The following is a 17,006-nucleotide window of genomic DNA, read 5'->3' as shown; positions in this document are numbered from 1 at the left end:
AAGAGATCTGGTAGCCCTTGTCCACCTGTGAGTTCCTTTTCAAATACTGCTTCGTCCTGGTTATTAAATCTCTCAAACTCATCCACTCGGGTCAGGTAATATATTGGAATTCTAGTTTTAAAATAAACTTTGCTAATTCAGGGCTGCTGCCAGCCTGAGAGTATCACTAACCAAGGTGCTCTAAAACATCCTCTGATTAACAAATAAGCTGTCAGTCCCTCCACCAGTGCTTAAGGCTGGCAGTTTAATACTCAGAAACCACATTTTCTTATTGGAGATTAAATATTTTTGCAAGTTGAAAGAGCTGCCGTGGGCTGAGTTGTCACCTAATTATGTCAGTCTCTTTGTGGGGTGTTCTGATAAGCACATCAGAGCAGAGGCTTTAATCTTTGGGCTAAATCTGCTCACATCACGTCCCAAATTCACACCCACCAGGACCCCTCTGCTGGGACCTGGATTTTGAGGTTTCACCCGGAGCAGGGTGAGCTGGGGTGGAGCTGAGGGGCCTCAGGTTTGGGTTTTGTGGGGTTGAGCCCCCCTGGAACACTGAGGGGCACGGTTTGGAGTGGGGGCTGTTATCACCAGCTCGGAGTCTCCAGAGCCACTGGTCATATTCCTGATTTACAGAGCCTTTGTCCTTTCTGCTCTGGGGATATCTCCTGCTGTGATCCTTTATTTTCCTCAAAAGGCAGAAATTCATCTGGCAGAAATTCATTCTGATGTTAAATTTGGGCTTGAAATGGTGCTTTTCTTCTCCAACTTGTTAACTTGTTTTGGGGCTAAATGTGACATGTTGGAGGATGCTTCTCCCAATGCTGCCTGCTCTCTTAGTGGTAAAACTGGAATTAAAGAAAAAAAAAAAAAAAAAGAAAAAAAAAAAAAAAAAAGCTTTAGCTGGTGATGAGGAATCCAGTAGATAAAAACTACCCCAGCCACATGCTGAGGAGGGAAGAGTCTGTTTGGAAACGCAGTAAATGTGTCAATAAACACAAATCAAATGCAAATTAAATAAAAGCTTTTCATACACTCCATTCTCCTCGAGATCAGACAAAAATAAATGCCACATAAACAAATGGGGTTTATGAAATGCTCCAAAAATAAAACCACTCTTGCAACAAGGCCAAAAAACAAGACTGCCTCCATGTCTTTCCACCTGCTGGGAGCTCTTGCTCCTCTCTGTATCACAAGAGAGCTCAAAGATTTTGGTTCCAGCTGTGGCAGGTGCTGCAAAGGGGCTGGGGAAGAGCCTCATCCCAAAAGATAGGGCATGGAAAATCCCAGAGCTGAGAGCACATCCCAAATCCTCTCCCCAGCTCTGTCAGTAAGTTCCCTCTTACATAAGAGAGTTCTCACCCGCAGAAATTTTTGGCTTTTAAGCCAATCTGCAAGGGAAGGTAAGCTACAGTCAGATCTTTTTTCTTTTTATTTCTTTTTTTTCTTTTTTTTTTTTCTTTTTTCCCCAGAAGATCAGCTGGGAAGTGCTGGCATGACTCGTAGCTTTCTCTGCACCCCTCCTTCAAAGGCTGTAAAGGGAATTTCCTCCTCCCTTCCCCTTGGGCCCTGGCTCGAGGCCCTCACACAGGTACCAGCCCAAAAGCCCCGAGCCCAGGAAGCCTGGTTTCCTCTGGGAAATCCAGGTATCATGCCAGGATAAGCTCATTGATTTGACTCAAAAGCACTGATGTTAAAGCCTCCAACCCAGCGTTGGGCTGCACGGGTGATAATTAATAAATTAATAATAACAAATAAATAATAATAATAAATAACACAGCCTGGTGGCAGGGGCTCCCGGCTGCTTTGTCCCCCACAGCGTCTCATCCAAACATTTCCCTGGAAAACACATGTGCTGTGGGTGACATGGATGCGATTCTCCTGGCACGGAGCTGGGAACGCCACGGAGCTGCCAGGCATGATCCCCATGGGCCCAGCAGCTCTTCAGGTCTCAGATCTGGGAGCTGGCATCCCAAAAATCCCACAGGAAGGTTCCACCACGCTGCTGGAAAATGGCTCTTCCCATGCCCACCCTGCCTCTCCCAGTTCTAGCAGCTCGGCGGCTGGATGTGGTTTCCATGGAAATAGACGTCAGATCAGCAAAAAACAGGGCCAGTGTTTAAAATAATCTGTGTTTTGAAAGCTTCCTGCCTTTCTGTCACAATATTAACCTTCCGCAAGGTAGGATCCCTTTCTTTTTGGTGCAAAATCTTTGGGTTTAAGGGGGTGCACGGCAAGGGGGGGGGGTCCCAGAAAAGTCCTTTTTTTTGGGATTGAGGGTGTGGAGGCTGCTGGGCTGGGGCTGCAGCAGGGGATTCTGCTGTGTGTCCATCTGCCTTTTGTGTGGATTGACTCCTGGTGTGGAAACCAGCACGGGATTCACTCGTGTGGAACACGTGGGCACGGAGTGAGTCTGTTGCGAGCACGTTTGCGAGGGAGACACTTCCAGAGGCGCTGTCCTGGGCAGGGGAACGCTGCCAGGGCACATCCTTAGGGAGCCACCGTGCCCGTCCCACGGGGTCTGCACAAGTGGGTGCCACCCCAAAGGAGAGGGTGGCCTGGCCCCCAAACACTCTGGGGCCACAGACCCTCCGTGGGGTTCTCCCGTGGTGGCTGCAACCCTGAGATGGCCAAAGGGACTCGGTGGTCATCTTGATGATGACCAAGAGCCCTGAAGTTATGGTGGCCTGAGGTGGCCATGCCCTTACATAGGTGACCATGTCTCTGAGGTGACCAAGGTCTCAAGGGAAGTGGCCGTGGCTCTGAGATAGCCATAGCACAAAGATCCGTGGCCGTGTCTCTGAGGTGACCATGGATTTGGGGTTACCATGGCCATGAGGTGACCATGGATCTGGGGTTACCATGATCTTGTGGTGACCATGGCCATGAGGTGACCATGGATCTAGGTTTACCATGGATCTGAGGTGACCATGGATCTGGGGTTACCATGATCTTGTGGTGACCATGGCCATGAGGTGACCATGGATCTAGGTTTACCATGGATCTGAGGTGACCATGGATCTGGGCTTACCATGGCCATGAGGTGACCATGGCCATGAGGTGACCATGGATCTGGGGTTACCATGGCCATGAGGTGACCATGGATCTGGGGTTACCATGGCCATGAGGTGACCATGGCCATGAGGTGACCATGGATCTGGGGTTACCATGGCCATGAGGTGACCATGGATCTGGGGTTACCATGGCCATGAGGTGACCATGGCCATGAGGTGACCATGGATCTGGGGTTACCATGGCCATGAGGTGACCATGGATCTGGGGTTACCATGGCCATGAGGTGACCATGGCCATGAGGTGACCATGGATCTGGGGTTACCATGGCCATGAGGTGACCATGGCCATGAGGTGACCATGGATCTGGGGTTACCATGGCCATGAGGTGACCATAGATCTGGGGTTACCATGGCCATGAGGTGACCATGGATCTGAGGTGACCATGGATCTGGGCTTACCGTGGCCATGAGGTGACCGTGGCTCTGGGTGACCATGGCCGTGAGGCCTCAGCTCTGGTCATCCCAGCCAGAGCTGCGCTCTGACCATTCCTCCCGCCCGGGCCGGACACCCCTGACCGCAGCACCGGGCCTGATGCCCCTGTCCGTCCCACCGCAGGGGTGAGACACAAAGGGAATCCCAGCAACTCCGGGGGCAGCAGCGGGATCCCAGCGCGGGGCTCTGGGTGACGTGGGGTCCCTGAGGGCCGGGGGGCGTCGCGGTTCGATCCCGCACCCCCGGGCCGGCCCAGGCTGAGAGCGGGGCCCGCCGTCCCCCGCCGGGGGGGGGACACGAACTACAACTCCCGGCATGCCCCGCGCGGCCGGGGGCGGGGGGCGCGTTCGTGGGGGGGGGTGGGCGCGAGCCCCCCACAGACCCCCCCCCCCCCGGCGGGCGGCACGTGCCGGCGGGCTCGGCCAATCGGGGCGGGGCGGGGCGGGTCACGTGCCTTTGTTTGGCGCTTTTGTGCGCGGCGGGGCGGGCGCGAGCGGAGTGTGGCCGGAGCGGCGGCGCGGGCAGGTGGGTGCGCGGCGGGGCCGCCGGCCGCGGGGGAGCGGGCACGGGCAGGCCGCGGGGCGTCCCTCCCCGCACCGCCTCACCGTCCGCGTCTCGAGAAGGCGGAGGAAGGCGAGGGGAAGTGTGGGTGCTTCACGGGGGTCCGGCGCCCTGTTGATACGGGCGGCGGAGGGGGTCCTGAGGGTGGGTGTTAGGGTGAGGCGGGGGCTGCGCGGCGCTTCTCGGGTGCTCGGGGCGGGGGTCGCTTTTGTCCCCGCTCACGGGCGGCTCGTCGCCGCCCGGTTTTGGAGCGTTGCGGTGACAAAGGGAAGGGAGACAATGAGGGGGGATTCCTCGTATGTGTCCCTGTTCCCCCCGCGCCCCGATCGCGGAGGGGAAGGGGATGCCTATTGTCCCTCAGTGAGGGGCGACGCCCTACTCGCGGCAGCGGCGCCCCCTCCCCTCCCCGCCATTGTTAGTGGGGAAGGGGCGGTATCCGGGCGGCCGCGCCCCGACGCCATCGAGCCGTGGGGGCCCTCTTGGAGCCCCCTGTCCCCGTGTCGCTGCCCGGCGCTCCCCGTCCCCTTCACCCCTGAGGGGCTGAGGCGGGGTGGGGGGGGGGGGGCGGCCCCGCACCTGAGGCGGGGGGCGGCAGGTGCCCGGATGTTGGCGCTGGCCCCGCCCCCTCCCTCGAGCCTCCTCGCGCGGGCGCGCGCGCGCTCTCCCCGGCGGTTTGAATTCGGTGCGGTTGGAGGGGCGGGGGCGGGCCGGGGGCGGGGCCTGCGCTGCCGCCTCGGCGAGGATTGGCTGCGGGCGCGGCGGGGCGGGGCCGGGGGCGCGCGGTCCCCGCTCCGCGCCCCGGCCCCACCCGGACCGCGATCCGCGCTCCTTCAACCCCCCCCCCCCCCCCCCCCCCCAATTACCCTTATTTATTTATATATTTATTTTAAATGGTTTCTAGGCCTTTTTCTGGCATTTTTTTACCGCGCCCCGCTTTCACGAGGTGTTCTGGGCGGTGTACGCCCTCGCTGTCTGCCGCGGTGTGAAGCATCTGACTTGAGCTGCGCAATTAAAACCGAATTTTAAATGAGCTCGATTGCGCACATTTCAGATCCTTCGGGAGTGGCAGGCATCCTGGCTGTGCTGTCCTGTGGTGCGTCATTTTTTTGTTAGGTGTGCTCTTTTATATGTGTGAGAGCAGTGAAATCCCCCTAGCACCGTGGTAGAACGGGGGTCTTTGTTCGAGTACCTTAAGGTGGAATAAAACAGGTTGAAGATGCTCGAATATCACACAGATCTTGCAACGCCAGTAATTCCATAACCTCTCCAGTATTCCCAGCACTGTCCATCAGCTCCACGAAATGCCTGGAATCACTGACTGCAGTGACCTACCTTGTCTGCCTTTTGTTCAGCAGCTCTAATTCTGTTTAGCAGTTTTTATTAGAAGGAGCAGGATCCCTGTGCTGGCTGTTGAAAGGCACATCTCTTTGTTACCTAGGAACCCACCTGACTGACCTTCTCCCAGGCTTGGCTTCTGGAGTTTGATTTTCTTGGCCATGGCTACTTCTGGTAGGTAGAATTCTGTGCTAAATTCTCTAAATGCTCTTATCTTTTTTTTTTTTTTTTTTTCTCGTTACCTCCTAATTTCCTCGGGCATAACTTAAAAACCAAATCTAGTGAAATAAGCTGCTGTCACCAGGCTTTTCTCCCATCTCGGGTGAGGCTGTTGAAGCTGGGTGGTTGTGAAAACACCCCAAAAGAGGAGTCTGGTAGCAGATGGGCTGCTGCAGCTCCCTGCAGCCATCTGCTCCTTCGGCAGAGCTGGCTGTCACCGAGACATCTCGGGGACAACGTGGGTGCAGCTGACACCATGCAGGGCTGGGGGAGAGAGCCCTGCCTGCAGATTTCTCCAGAAATGTGTTTTTTCCTTCTTGGCTCTCTCAGGTTGCAGGCAAACGCCTGGAATTTCATCTCAGGTTTGTCGCTGGAGGGAGAATGGTTTTTGACTTGTCTCCACTTGGGCTGTTGAGGGCTAAATTAAAACAGGAGGTGCTTGGAGGTGTAGGATCAAGGAAGGTTTGCAAAGGAAATTTCCACATTTTGAACAGTATTGCTGCACCGAAAACAAAACTCCTGTCTTGGATGCCCTTCCTCGGGGAACTTGGTGGTGCTGAATTTTGGAAGGCTGTTTTTAATGTCACCTGAGTCAGTTCCTGCATAAAATACTTGTTTTTGTGGCTTTTTTCCCCTCTGCTCCCAGACATCCAAGTGAAGGAACTGGAGAAGCGAGCCTCTGGGCAAGCCTTTGAGCTTATCCTCAGCCCCCGCTCGAAAGAAACCGTGGCAGAGTTCCCTCTGTCTCCCCCGAAGAAGAAGGATGTGTCGTTGGAGGAGATCCAGAAGAAGTTGGAAGCAGCAGAGGAGAGACGCAAGGTAAATCTGGAGCAGCTGAAGTGAGCTCTGCTCCACCAGTTTTGGGGATGTTTGGGGCTCTTTTTTTATTTGTTTCTTGGGATAAGCGAGTTTTTTATGGCAAATTGAATATTAATGGAACTTATTAATGAAATCCCTGGGGCTCTTATGAAACTTTATGGTCATGGTTTTGATTCCAAAGACATTCTGAAGAAAAACTGGGAGGGAACGTAGCTGAGAGGGGCAGCTCTTTCAGGAAGAAGCTGTTTTTCTTGTATTTTAACACCAGAACAGATGAATTTTTCTCCCAGAAAATGCAGCAGTGAGTCTGTAATGAGAAGTTGGGGAATAAATTGTCTGACTGATGAAAGATGTGGCTGGGGGTGCAGCCTGGAGCTCTTGAGGGTGGCGAGGCTTTGATTGAAGTGAGCCTGACCTGAATCTCAGTGATTCACCACTCCGAGAAGGGAGGATCTTCAAGGAAAGTTCCTTCAGTGTTAACATCAAAAATAATCCGTGTTCCCTCTCCAGAAAAATCCCATTTAACAAGATCTGCAGGTAGTGACAGAATCTGAGCTTTGCAGGTAGATGGGGTGGTGAAGTGCAGGTCCTGTGGGTGGGTGGGGGAGCCCCAGGAGTTGTGTCCTGCAGCACCGAGAGGACCCAAAATGCTCTGAGGAGCCGGGGCAGCCCCCGTGGGGCTCCCCTGCCGTGCCCTCACAGCCTGGCCTGTGTCTCGCCAGTCTCACGAGGCAGAAGTGCTGAAGCAGCTGGCGGAGAAGCGGGAACACGAGAAGGAGGTGCTGCAGAAAGCCATTGAGGAGAACAACAACTTCAGCAAAATGGCAGAGGAGAAGCTGACCCACAAAATGGAAGCCAACAAAGAGAACCGTGAGGCACAAATGGCTGCCAAGCTGGAGCGCTTGCGGGAGAAGGTGGGTGTGGAGCCCTGCCAGAGGGAGCTGTCCCTGCTTCCTGCTGGGAAAAGTAGGTGAAAACCCCCAAAAAACCTCCACATGAGGAGGGTGCCCTTAACAGGGCGGGAGGGCTGTGGTGGCACAGTCTGGTTATGGAATCTGCAAAAGGCTCTGCAGCATTCCAGCTCTGCGCGAGGGCTGGATGGAGCTGAAGCGGCCTCTGCCCCGAGGCTCCAGCCTGTACCCCCTGTGCCCCTCGCTGGTGTGGGGCCTTCCCTGGAGCCTCCTTTCCCTGGAGCTCACCGCTCCTGCTGCTGTTTTTCAGGACAAGCATGTGGAAGAGGTTCGAAAGAACAAAGAGGGCAAAGACCCCGGCGAGGCCGAGACCGACTGACTCCGTTCTGGAAACTGACTCTCCCCCTCCTCCAATTATCCAAAGACTGTACTGGCCAGTGGTTTTCTCTTTGGTTTTGGTTCGGTTATATATATATTTTTTTTTTACGTTTCTTAGAAACTGATGTAGAACTGTAAAATTAGATCCAAACTGTACACTTGCTTTGGGGGCTAGAGGGGAGACCTTCCATGTGTCACTTTTCTAAAGTGTTGTCTTTCCAGTGTAGCTTTTTCTTCTTGTTGCATCCTTTTCTACGCCAGTGCACTCGCTCCTGGGTTGATGGCGAGTACTGTATCAGCTCTGTAAGATCTTTGTGCAAGGAATCTGTAGTAACTGTTCCATGCTGAATATCTGTTACACTTCAAACAAAAATTTGACTGTCCAGTCTGCTAAAATCCTGCTGTAACCGAGTGACTCAATAAAGCTGCACAGTGCTGTTATCTGCCTGCCTTCCTCAGGAGCCAGGGCTGGGTGCATGGAAAGGGCCAGAGCCCGCCATTGTCCTGTGCCTGTGACAATCAGAGCCTTGTGTGACACCTCAGCCCGTGTCAGCTGTGGGCTCTTTGTGTCCCAGGGCCCTGAGCCACCTCCCTGTACTGCTGGGCCACCCTAACAAACGGCCCTTGTTGCCCAGGGCTGAGGAGACTGGCCAGGGCTCTGGGGGGGATGTGTGTGGCACAGGGAGGGACAGCAGGGCCCTGCTGCTGCTGGGAGGGTCGGCTGCCCCAGGGGCAAAGGCTTTGGGGGAGAAGAATAATTTCTGTACTGGTGTCCCCAGGTGTGCTGGGGTAGGGCAGCACCTGCCTGATCTGTTTGTTCCTTCGGGATGGGAGGGGTTCAGGAAAGATGACTTGGATTTTGAACTAAATTGCTGTGTTGCACCCCAAACCCTTCCCCTGAGGATACCCACAGGTATCTGGGCTGCCCTGGGGGTGTGAACAGGCACCACCAGCCTCCCCCAAAAACACGCTGTGGAGGTGACACTGGTGCCACTGGTCTCAGTCCTTCCTCTGGCCTTGATCCTGGCTTGGCTCCCAGGTTTGTTTTCAGTTTAACTCCACACCCGGAGCACTTGAAGATGGAAAATCCATAGAGAATTGTTTTTTTTAAGGGACTCACGGAGTCCTGGGCTGTGGTCTGGGGTGTGGTGGAGAAGGAGCCTCACTTCGGGAAGCTTTTCCCGTATCCCAGCGGGCTCTGCCGAGCTGTTCTCACCCTGAGCTGAGCCGCGAGAGGAGCAGCGGGACACAGCCCCGGAGCGAGGGATTTCCAGCAGCTTTGGATGCTCTGCAGCTCGAGGTACGAGAGAGGCTGTGCTGCTCTCTGCTGGGGAGAGATGGGGCGGCGCTGGGGCCTGGGGGCTCCTGGGCATCGTCCGGCTGTGAGGGAGTGACCTGAGCACACGGGATGGGGTCTGGCTCTGCCTGAGAATAGGGTCAAGGTCTGCTCGGGTGTGGGGCCAGGCTTTGCCCAGGAATGGGGTCAGGGTCTGCTCGAGTGTGGGGTCAGGTTTTGCCTGAGAATAGGGTCAGGCTCTGCCCAGGAATGGGGTCAGGGTCTGCCCCGTGGGCTGAGCACAGCAAAACAGGGCTGAACTTTGAGACAAAGCTTGCGAGTGCACCCAGGAGAGAGGCTGAACACCTGGCACGGTGTAACGGGGGCTGGAGGGAGCCCTGGAGCAGCTCCCGAGTACAAAATGAGGCACAATCAGCAATCAAAAGCCCCAGATCTTCATTTTAATGTAGTTACCTGCTGAGGAAAGAGTGCCCCGAATGCCATGTGGGGTTTTTTCTCCTCTCTCCAAACGTGGGGGAGGAGAATGGCAGCTCTGCCAAACCCCAAATGGTGCTGGAGCCCAAATCGATGCTAAATGTGAGGTTTAGGCTTGCCAGAGCTGTCAGAGCTCGGCGCGGGGCCTTCTGTTCCCTCCTCTCCCTTCTGCTTCACGTGTCTGCTGAGCTTGGGCTCAGCTGGGGCTTCAGGGCCGGCTCTGGGGTCTCTGCTCCTGGGGGGAATTTTGAGGGGTGGGAGGGAGATGGGGGGTGCGAGGAGGGAGAGGATGGCAGTGACCTGGGGGGGTACGGGAGGGGAATGATCAGGGCAGGAAAGCAGAACTCAGGGTCTCTCTGGGGCGAGCTGGGCTGGAAACAGGTTCCTTAAAAAAAAAAAAAAAAAAAAATATATATATATAAAGGCTTCTTCCAACAGCCGAGGGAGGGAGGGATGCAGAGCCGTGTCGGGGCTGTGAAGGGAGGAGCAGCGGCTCAGAGCAGCTCCAAGGGGCTGCGTGGGCCGCGACCCCCGGACCCCCGGCCGGGAGGAGCCGCGGGCGGAGGAAGCGGCGGGGCCGGGGCCGTTCTGCAGGTGCCGGACCGGGGGTCCCGGGGAGCACCGCGAGGGAAAGGGAACCAAAGCCCGGCTCAGCCCCACCCTGCTCATCCCAGAGGAGGGAGAACCATCCCGGGCTGGCAGGGCTGGGGCTGCTCTGCGGAGGCTCAGGTGGATCAGGGGCTGATCGGAGCCGGAGGGAACCCATGGTGGTTTGAAAAATGAAAGCTTATCTGTGCTTTAGGAAGCTTTGGGAGGCTGTGCCGCTGGGTGGCGGGAGCAAACAGGGATGTAAACAGCCGGGGGCGAGTCTTTATCATCACACAAAAATCCAGCGGGAGGGGTGGGTGCTGCTGGGCACAGGAAACGCTGCAGAGGAAACGCCAGGCGGCTGAGGCAGCGCTGCGACAGCTCGTGGGGAGGTGGAGGGTGTTATTTGGAGTACGAAGCAGATGAAGGATTTCCAGCATGCGCTCCCTTCATAACGGAGCGTTGCTCAAGGCTCGGTAGCTAGGAAGAGCTCGGTGAATTAAATCCTGCTCCGACAAGTTTTGGAGGAGCTGAAGTAAACAGCGCTCCCCTTCCTTGGCTGCTCCGCGCTGCTCCTGACACGGCATCTCCCCGAGCAGAGCCAGGGCCGCCTTTCCCGCAGGAATTTCTCTTCTGGGAGCCGGAGCGGGGTCGAGCAGAGCCGAGCCCCCTCCCCTGCGCCTGGAGGCAGCCCCGGCACTGAGGCAAGTTCTCCGGGCAGCGTTTGCTTCCAAGCTGCCCGCGGAATTTAGGTCAAAACAGCTGAACTGGAGAGGTTCTGCTTTTGCCCTCTGTCCGTGGCAGCACTCGGGGCTGTTGCGGCTCAGAGCAGGAAGAAGTTCACGGAGTGACTTTTTCCTTGGCAGCCCGAGAAAGTCGCAGCTGTTCGGGAGGGTTCAGGGGGCAGGGGAGGGTTGGCACAGCCCGTTGTGAGGTGCTGCCCCAGCCGGGGGAGCTGCAGGGCTTCTCTAACCCCGTGAGGTGGGCAAAGAGCATTTGGGAGGGAAATGGAGCAGCAAACAGCCTGTTTGGTTTTTTTTTCTGCATCTGTGCCCCTTGAATTCAGGCAGGAATGAGTTACAGCCTGACTTTGATGAGGAAATGACAGAGGTTTATAAAACAAACAGTCCCATCCCCACCTCCTCCTGTTCTCAAACTTTAAAGAGCTTTTCCTGTCCCCGAAATGAGGGCACTTGCCCGGGGTTGAGGCACAGATCAGCACTGGAGCTGGACGTGGATCAGGTTTTCTTCAGGACTTGTCTGAGCAAGAGCAGGTAAAGAATCTCAATAAGTTTTTATGAAAAGGCCAAACAAGCTGGCAGGGCTGCCTTTCACTGGGTAAGGACAGCAGCTTCCAAAAGGTAAATATGGAGATTCCTGCTCACAAATATTACACTGCTGGACTTTGGTGGAGCAACAGGGCCACGATGTGGGAAGCTTCTTGGAAAATCAGAGCTGGAAAAAGGAGGTAAAACTCCACTCCAAATGCAGGAGTTGCAGCCTCTGTTACTTGTTGGTATTTGTAAGGACAGACACTGCAAACAGTTTACAGAAGGGGGAATCTGGAGTGGGAGGTTTGTTTGGGATGCTTGGTTTGTTTAGCAGTTCCCAAACTACAGGGAAGGAGGTGAGCCAGGCACTGATGTGTGTTCATTATTGTCATTTAACCCCAGACTTGTGTCTGCTCCCCACACAGCAGAGGCACCTCAAGGTTTCTTAAATCTCCCTTCAGCCTCCTTTTTGTTACTGTTGTTGGGGATTCTACGGGGGAAATCCCCAACCAGAGCATTTCAACACCCCCTGCTTGTTGGTTATTATGTTAAAACCGCTCCTAAACCCCACAGCAAAACTTCCTCTCCTTCCCTAAGGTAATTTTGCAGAGTTTGGCCTCACCATGGCCACGGTGGTGACGGAGAAGCTCAGCCAGCTCTTCATCAACACGCGGCAGCTCCCGCAGCTGCTGGGGCCGCTGTCCCCGGCCACGGTGAGCAGCGCCGAGGTGCCGCCGGTGTTCTGGAAGCCCTACATCCACGGCGGCTACCGGCCTGTGCGCCAGACCTGGCGCTACTACTTCTCCACGCTCTTCCAGCAGCACAACGAGGCCATCAACGTCTGGTCGCACCTGGCGGCCGCCCTGGTGCTGCTGCTGCGCTTCCAGTGCCTCTGGCAGCGCGTGGAGTTCGGGCAGGACATGCACGCCCGGCCCCTGCTCATCATCCTGGCCGCCGCCATCACCTACCTGACGTTCAGCAGCCTCGCCCACCTGCTGCAGGCCAAGTCCGAGTTCTGGCACTACGGCTTCTTCTTCATGGACTACGTGGGGGTGGCCGTGTACCAGTACGGCAGCGCCCTGGTCCACTTCTACTACGCCATCGAGCCCAGCTGGCACCGGCACGTGCGGGGCTTCTTCCTGCCGCTGGCGGCGGTGCTGGCCTGGCTGTCCTGCACCGGCTCCTGCTACGCCAAGTTCCGCTTCCACCCGCGCTGCCCGCTGCCCGGCCGCCTGTGCCAGGAACTGCCCTCGGGCCTGGCCTACCTGCTGGACATCAGCCCTGTGCTCCATCGCATCTGCACCTCGGCGCGCCCCGACCCCGCCCTGCTCTACCACAAGTGCCAGGTGCTCTTCTTCCTCGTCGGGGCCTTCTTCTTCTCCCATCCCTACCCTGAGAAGTGGTTCCCCAGGAAGTGCCACTTCTTCGGGCAGAGCCACCAGATCTTCCACGTGTTCCTGGTGCTCTGCACGCTGGCGCAGATCGAGGCCGTGGTGCTGGACTACGAGTCCAGGAGGGAGATCTACTCCTCCCTGCAGAGGGACCTGGCTCACGACTGCTCTGCCCTGTTCCTGCTCACTGTCACCTGCTCTGTCCTCACAGCCACCTACATGGCCCAGAGGGTGAAGAACAAGCTGGGCCTCAAGGAGGAGTAAAGAAGTGACCTCAGCCCAAATCCAGCCCCAAGCCTCCAGATGCTGCTTCACGAACTGCTACTCAGCAAGTGCTTTCTATAGGAATGAAAGAGATGCTTTTAATGCTTTTTTAATAATCCAGCCTAAGTTCCAGCTTGCTCTTAGAATGGTACACGGGTTTAGTTCACATGTGAATAAACAGTTGGAACAAAGTGTCCTGTGTGCCCTGAGGGGCTGGGGAAGGCTCTGGGAGGCTGCCAGGTCTCCCAGCACGAGATAAGGACAGGCCATCTGGCCCCTGTTAAGACTCTAAACCATGGAAACAGACCAAGGTGAGGCTGTTTAAACAACTAAGGTGACAAATTAATTTAATATCACTTCAGGCCCCTCCTGTAGGGCTGAGGGCATTGTTCAGAACTGTCCATGCAGTTGCAGGGCCCTGTCCTTTACCTCGCGGGTGCAGGATGGGCACGGCCCTGTGTCTGAAAGCGCAAGGAGAGAAGGGGTTGGTGCGAGAGGGAGTCCCAGCAATGGGTCGGGGCTGGGAACAGGCGGGTGTGGACATCCGGCTGTGGATCCTGGGGGAAAGCGGGGCCGCTCCACCGGCCCTGGCACCAGCTCCACTCCGGGATGCGCTCCCGCTGCTCTGAGCGGGCTCTGCCGCTGCCGCCCCTTATATAGAGCAGGATTGTGGGCGTGGTCTTTTCCCACATGTGGCCACGCCCCTCATCTCCCATTGGCCCGTCCCTCCTGGCTGCACGTGCGCAGTGCGTGTTGAGGGCGGGGCCACCGCGAGCGGGAAACCGGGACCGGGAAAATCCGGAACCGGAACCGGGGAACCGGGGAACGGGAACGGACCGGGAAAATCCGGAACCGGGAACGGGAACCGGGAAAATCCGGAACCGGAACCGGGGAACGGGAACGGGAAGCGGGACAAACGAGAACCGGAACCGGGCAGCTCCGGGAGCCCCGGGATGAGGCGGCGGCGCGGGGCTGGCGCGGCCCCGGCCGAGGCCTGCGGGGTGTGGCTGGACACGGCGGAGCTGAAGCGGGGCCCGGCGCGGGTGAGGCCCGGGCGGGCCCTGAGGGCGGCCGGGGGGGCCGGAGCGGGGCCTGCTCCGTGTGGGAAGGGAAGGCTGCGCGGGGATCCCATAAATCCATCAAAGACCGCCAGGGCGGTCACAGGACGGTGCCAGGCTCTGCTCAGGGACAGGACAATGAACCGTGGCCATGAAACAAAACACAACGTGAGGGAGAACTTCTTCCCGTGAGGGGGCAGAGCCCTGGAACAGCTGCCCGGGGACACCTGGAGTGTCCCTCTGTGGGGACATCCCAAACCCACCTGGACGTGTCCCTGTGCCACCTGCTCCAGGTGACCCTGCCTGGGCAGGGCTTGGGCTGGGACATCCCCAGAGGTCCCTTCCACCCGCAGTTATTCTGGAATTTCCAACCCAAATGACTGATGCTGAATTAATTAAGCATTATTATTAACCATTATTAATAATTATTAACCATTGTGAACAATAAATGATTATCAAATGATAACGACTTATGCAGCATTATGAAGGTGGGAGCTGTGGAAGAGGGGTAGAGTTGGTTTTATATTATTTATTAGTAATATATTTAGTTTTATAGTATTATTTTCATAGTATTTTTAATATTATAAATAGCATTTGAATATAGTATTTTATAGTATATTAGTAATATATTTAGCTTTATAGTATTATATAGTATTTTTAATATACAAATAGTATTTTAATATAGTATTTTATATTATTTATTAGTACTGTATTTAGTTTAATAGTATTATCTTATATAGTATTTTTAATACTAAATAAATAGCATTTGAATATCGTATTTAATTTTATTCATTAGTACTATATTTTGGTTTATAGTATTCTTTTATATAGTATTTTTAATACTAAATAAATAGCATTTGAATATCGTATTTAATTTTATTCATTAGTACTATATTTTGGTTTATAGTATTCTTTTATATAGTATTTTTAATACTATGTAAATAGCATTTGAATATAGTATTTAATTTTATTTATTAGTAATATATTTAGGTTTATAGTATCATTTTATATAGTATTTTAATACTATATAAGTAGCATTTGAATATAGTATTTTATATTATTTATTAGTAATATATTTGGTTCTATAGAATTATATAGTATTTTTAATACTATATAAATAGTATTTTAATATAGTATTTTATTTATTATATTATATTATTTATTATATATTATATTATATTTATATTATTATTTATATTATTTATTAGTACTATATTTAGTTTTACAGAATTATTTTACATAGCATTTTTAATACTATATAAACAGCATTTTAATACAGTATTTAATATTATTTATGAGTAATATGTTTCATTTTTGGTATTATTCATTTTTATATTTATCATACATACTAATATATTTACTGTAATATTTCCCCCTTGTTGCTTGCCGCAGCCCCTGAGCGCCAGGCTCAAAGCACCCACCCGAGCTCCCGAGAGGAAGCAGAGCCCGGCGCTGCTCCCAGAGCCTGGCACCAGGCAAACCACCATCCCCAGCTTCTTCAGCCCCCACTCAGGTACCGGGCACGAGCTTCAGGCCCTGCAGAGCCACCTCTCCCTGTGCGCTGCTGTGCTGGGCAGAAACGTTCCTTTGGGGTGCGGAGGGTAAAGGTTGGAACTGCCAGCGAGGAGGAACTGGATGGCGCTGGGAGCTTGGATTTTGTGTGAAATGGTTCCTGAGGGAAAACCTGGATTTTGTGTGAAATGGTTTCAGAGGGAAAACCTGGATTTTGTGTGAAATGGTTTCAGAGGGAAAACCTGGATTTTGTGTGAAATGGTTCCAGAGGGAAAGCTTGGATTTTAGATGAAATAGTTTCAGAGGCAAATGTGGGACTTGATGTTTTTGCCAGGCCAGGGCAGAACTGGGGAGTTCTGGGGGATTTTGGTAACTTTGGGCAGCTCTGGTGTCTCACTGGAGCTCTGGGTGCTGTTCCAGGGCAGCCTCTGGGGATCCCTGTGGGGTTAGGGTTGGGGTTGGGATCAGGCTTTGGGGTGGCACTGCTGGGGACAGTCCCTAGGGACACACAGGGGACAGCAGTGATGCTGTGGTGGGGGTTAACCCTGGGAAACGGGTCTGCTTTCACCAATTCCCTGCTGTTTTCAGATGGAAGAGACAAAGAAAACTCCAGGCCAACTCCCTGCAGCCTGGCTGAAGCCTCTGAGGGCTCCGGGGTTCCTCTGGCTGCCTGGCCTGTGAAGATCCTGGCCTTGCCACAGCTGGAGGGAGCCCGGGAAGAGCCTCCCGGAGCTGAGCAGGGGGTGCAGGGCACAGCCCAGGCACAGAAAACACATCTGGATACCCTGGAGCTCCAAGTGCGGTCTCAGAGGCAGAGCAAAGCCTCCCGTGGGGCTGGGGGGCACTCCTGGTGCTGCAGCTGCTCCCAGGGCCCGGAGAAATCCTGGTTATTTCCTGAAGAAACGGCCTCAGGGGGCAGGGAACCACAGCCCTGGAGCACAGCTCCTTCTGGGACAGGCTCTGCTGGGGCTGAGGACACAAATCCTGTTCCAGGGGCTGCTCCCAGAGGGGTTTGCTGCTCTCCCCAGAGCCCAGCACGAGCTCAGCCCCTCCGGGAGTGGGGCCAGCTCCCAGCGGGGTCCTGCAGGCAGCTCTTCTCCCAGGACTCCCAGGGGAACAGGGTCATTGCCCACAGGGCCAGGGCCAGCCCCCTGAAGGCCAGCCAGCCCCGGGGGCTGCAGCTGGAGCTGGGCTCGGAGCCCCTGTTCACGCAGGACTCGGAAGGGAACAGGGTCATTAAGCACTGCTGAGTGAGCCCAGCCTGGGGGTGGCCACAGCTGGGGAATGAACCCCTTGGTGCAGCCCCCAGCACCTCTCTGTTCTCTGAGATGCTGCTCTGATCCAAATAAAACGTTGGAGTTTGTTCCTAAGGGTTTGTGTCCCTGTCCTGTGCAGGCTGCACATTCCCAGGGCAGGGACTGCTGGCAGGC

The 17,006-nt window shown here is 54.7% G+C and overlaps 2 protein-coding genes and 1 long non-coding RNA gene across 9 annotated transcripts; 2 read left to right on the top strand and 1 right to left on the bottom strand.

The window, feature by feature from the left end:
- Positions 1-638: 638 nt before the first annotated feature.
- Positions 639-3,623, bottom strand: LOC128799833 (uncharacterized). Its single transcript, XR_008434843.1, has 2 exons — positions 3,465-3,623; positions 639-839 (listed from the first exon to the last, which is right to left on the bottom strand). It is a non-coding gene; the product is annotated as an uncharacterized LOC128799833 (long non-coding RNA).
- On the top strand, positions 2,150-8,162 carry STMN1 (stathmin 1). 4 transcript variants are annotated; one of them, XM_053964635.1, is made up of 5 exons: positions 2,150-2,172; positions 5,498-5,568; positions 6,260-6,432; positions 7,155-7,346; positions 7,654-8,162. In XM_053964635.1, the coding sequence occupies exons 2-5, from the start codon at positions 5,556-5,558 to the stop codon at positions 7,720-7,722; spliced, it is 447 nt and encodes a 148-aa protein (XP_053820610.1). In that variant the 5' UTR covers positions 2,150-2,172; positions 5,498-5,555; the 3' UTR covers positions 7,723-8,162. The 4 variants fall into 4 exon arrangements, with proteins under 4 accessions (XP_053820610.1, XP_053820608.1, XP_053820609.1 ...); XM_053964633.1 differs by lacking the exon at positions 2,150-2,172 and adding an exon at positions 3,943-4,023; XM_053964634.1 differs by lacking the exon at positions 2,150-2,172 and adding an exon at positions 4,119-4,143.
- Positions 8,163-9,941: 1,779 nt separating this feature from the next.
- On the top strand, positions 9,942-16,942 carry LOC128799708 (membrane progestin receptor alpha-like). Of its 4 annotated transcripts, none has more exons than XM_053964312.1 (4): positions 9,942-10,784; positions 11,949-13,317; positions 15,457-15,577; positions 16,165-16,942. In XM_053964312.1, the coding sequence occupies exon 2, from the start codon at positions 11,975-11,977 to the stop codon at positions 13,004-13,006; it is 1,032 nt and encodes a 343-aa protein (XP_053820287.1). In that variant the 5' UTR covers positions 9,942-10,784; positions 11,949-11,974; the 3' UTR covers positions 13,007-13,317; positions 15,457-15,577; positions 16,165-16,942. The 4 variants fall into 4 exon arrangements, with proteins under 4 accessions (XP_053820287.1, XP_053820286.1, XP_053820285.1 ...); XM_053964311.1 differs by having other exon boundaries at positions 9,942-11,354; XM_053964310.1 differs by having other exon boundaries at positions 9,942-13,317.
- The last annotated feature ends 64 nt before the right edge of the window (positions 16,943-17,006 follow it).

This window comes from Vidua chalybeata, chromosome 25 (genome assembly GCF_026979565.1).
Source record: "Vidua chalybeata isolate OUT-0048 chromosome 25, bVidCha1 merged haplotype, whole genome shotgun sequence".
Classification (NCBI taxonomy): Eukaryota; Metazoa; Chordata; class Aves; order Passeriformes; family Viduidae; genus Vidua; species Vidua chalybeata.
Note: the sequence above shows the minus strand (reverse complement) of the source record. Positions and strands in the feature narration are given on the sequence as shown.

What these genes read in the sequence shown, in the direction of transcription:
- STMN1 (XM_053964635.1), top strand. An exon ending in CAGCAGAGGAGAGACGCAAG is followed by an intron (nt 6,433 to 7,154) that starts GTAAATCTGGAG and finishes GTGTCTCGCCAG; the next exon opens with TCTCACGAGGCAGAAGTGCT. An exon ending in TGGAGCGCTTGCGGGAGAAG is followed by an intron (nt 7,347 to 7,653) that starts GTGGGTGTGGAG and finishes GCTGTTTTTCAG; the next exon opens with GACAAGCATGTGGAAGAGGT.
- LOC128799708 (XM_053964312.1), top strand. Translation starts at nt 11,975, where the DNA reads ATGGCCACGGTGGTGACGGAGAAGCTCAGCCAGCTCTTCATCAACACG.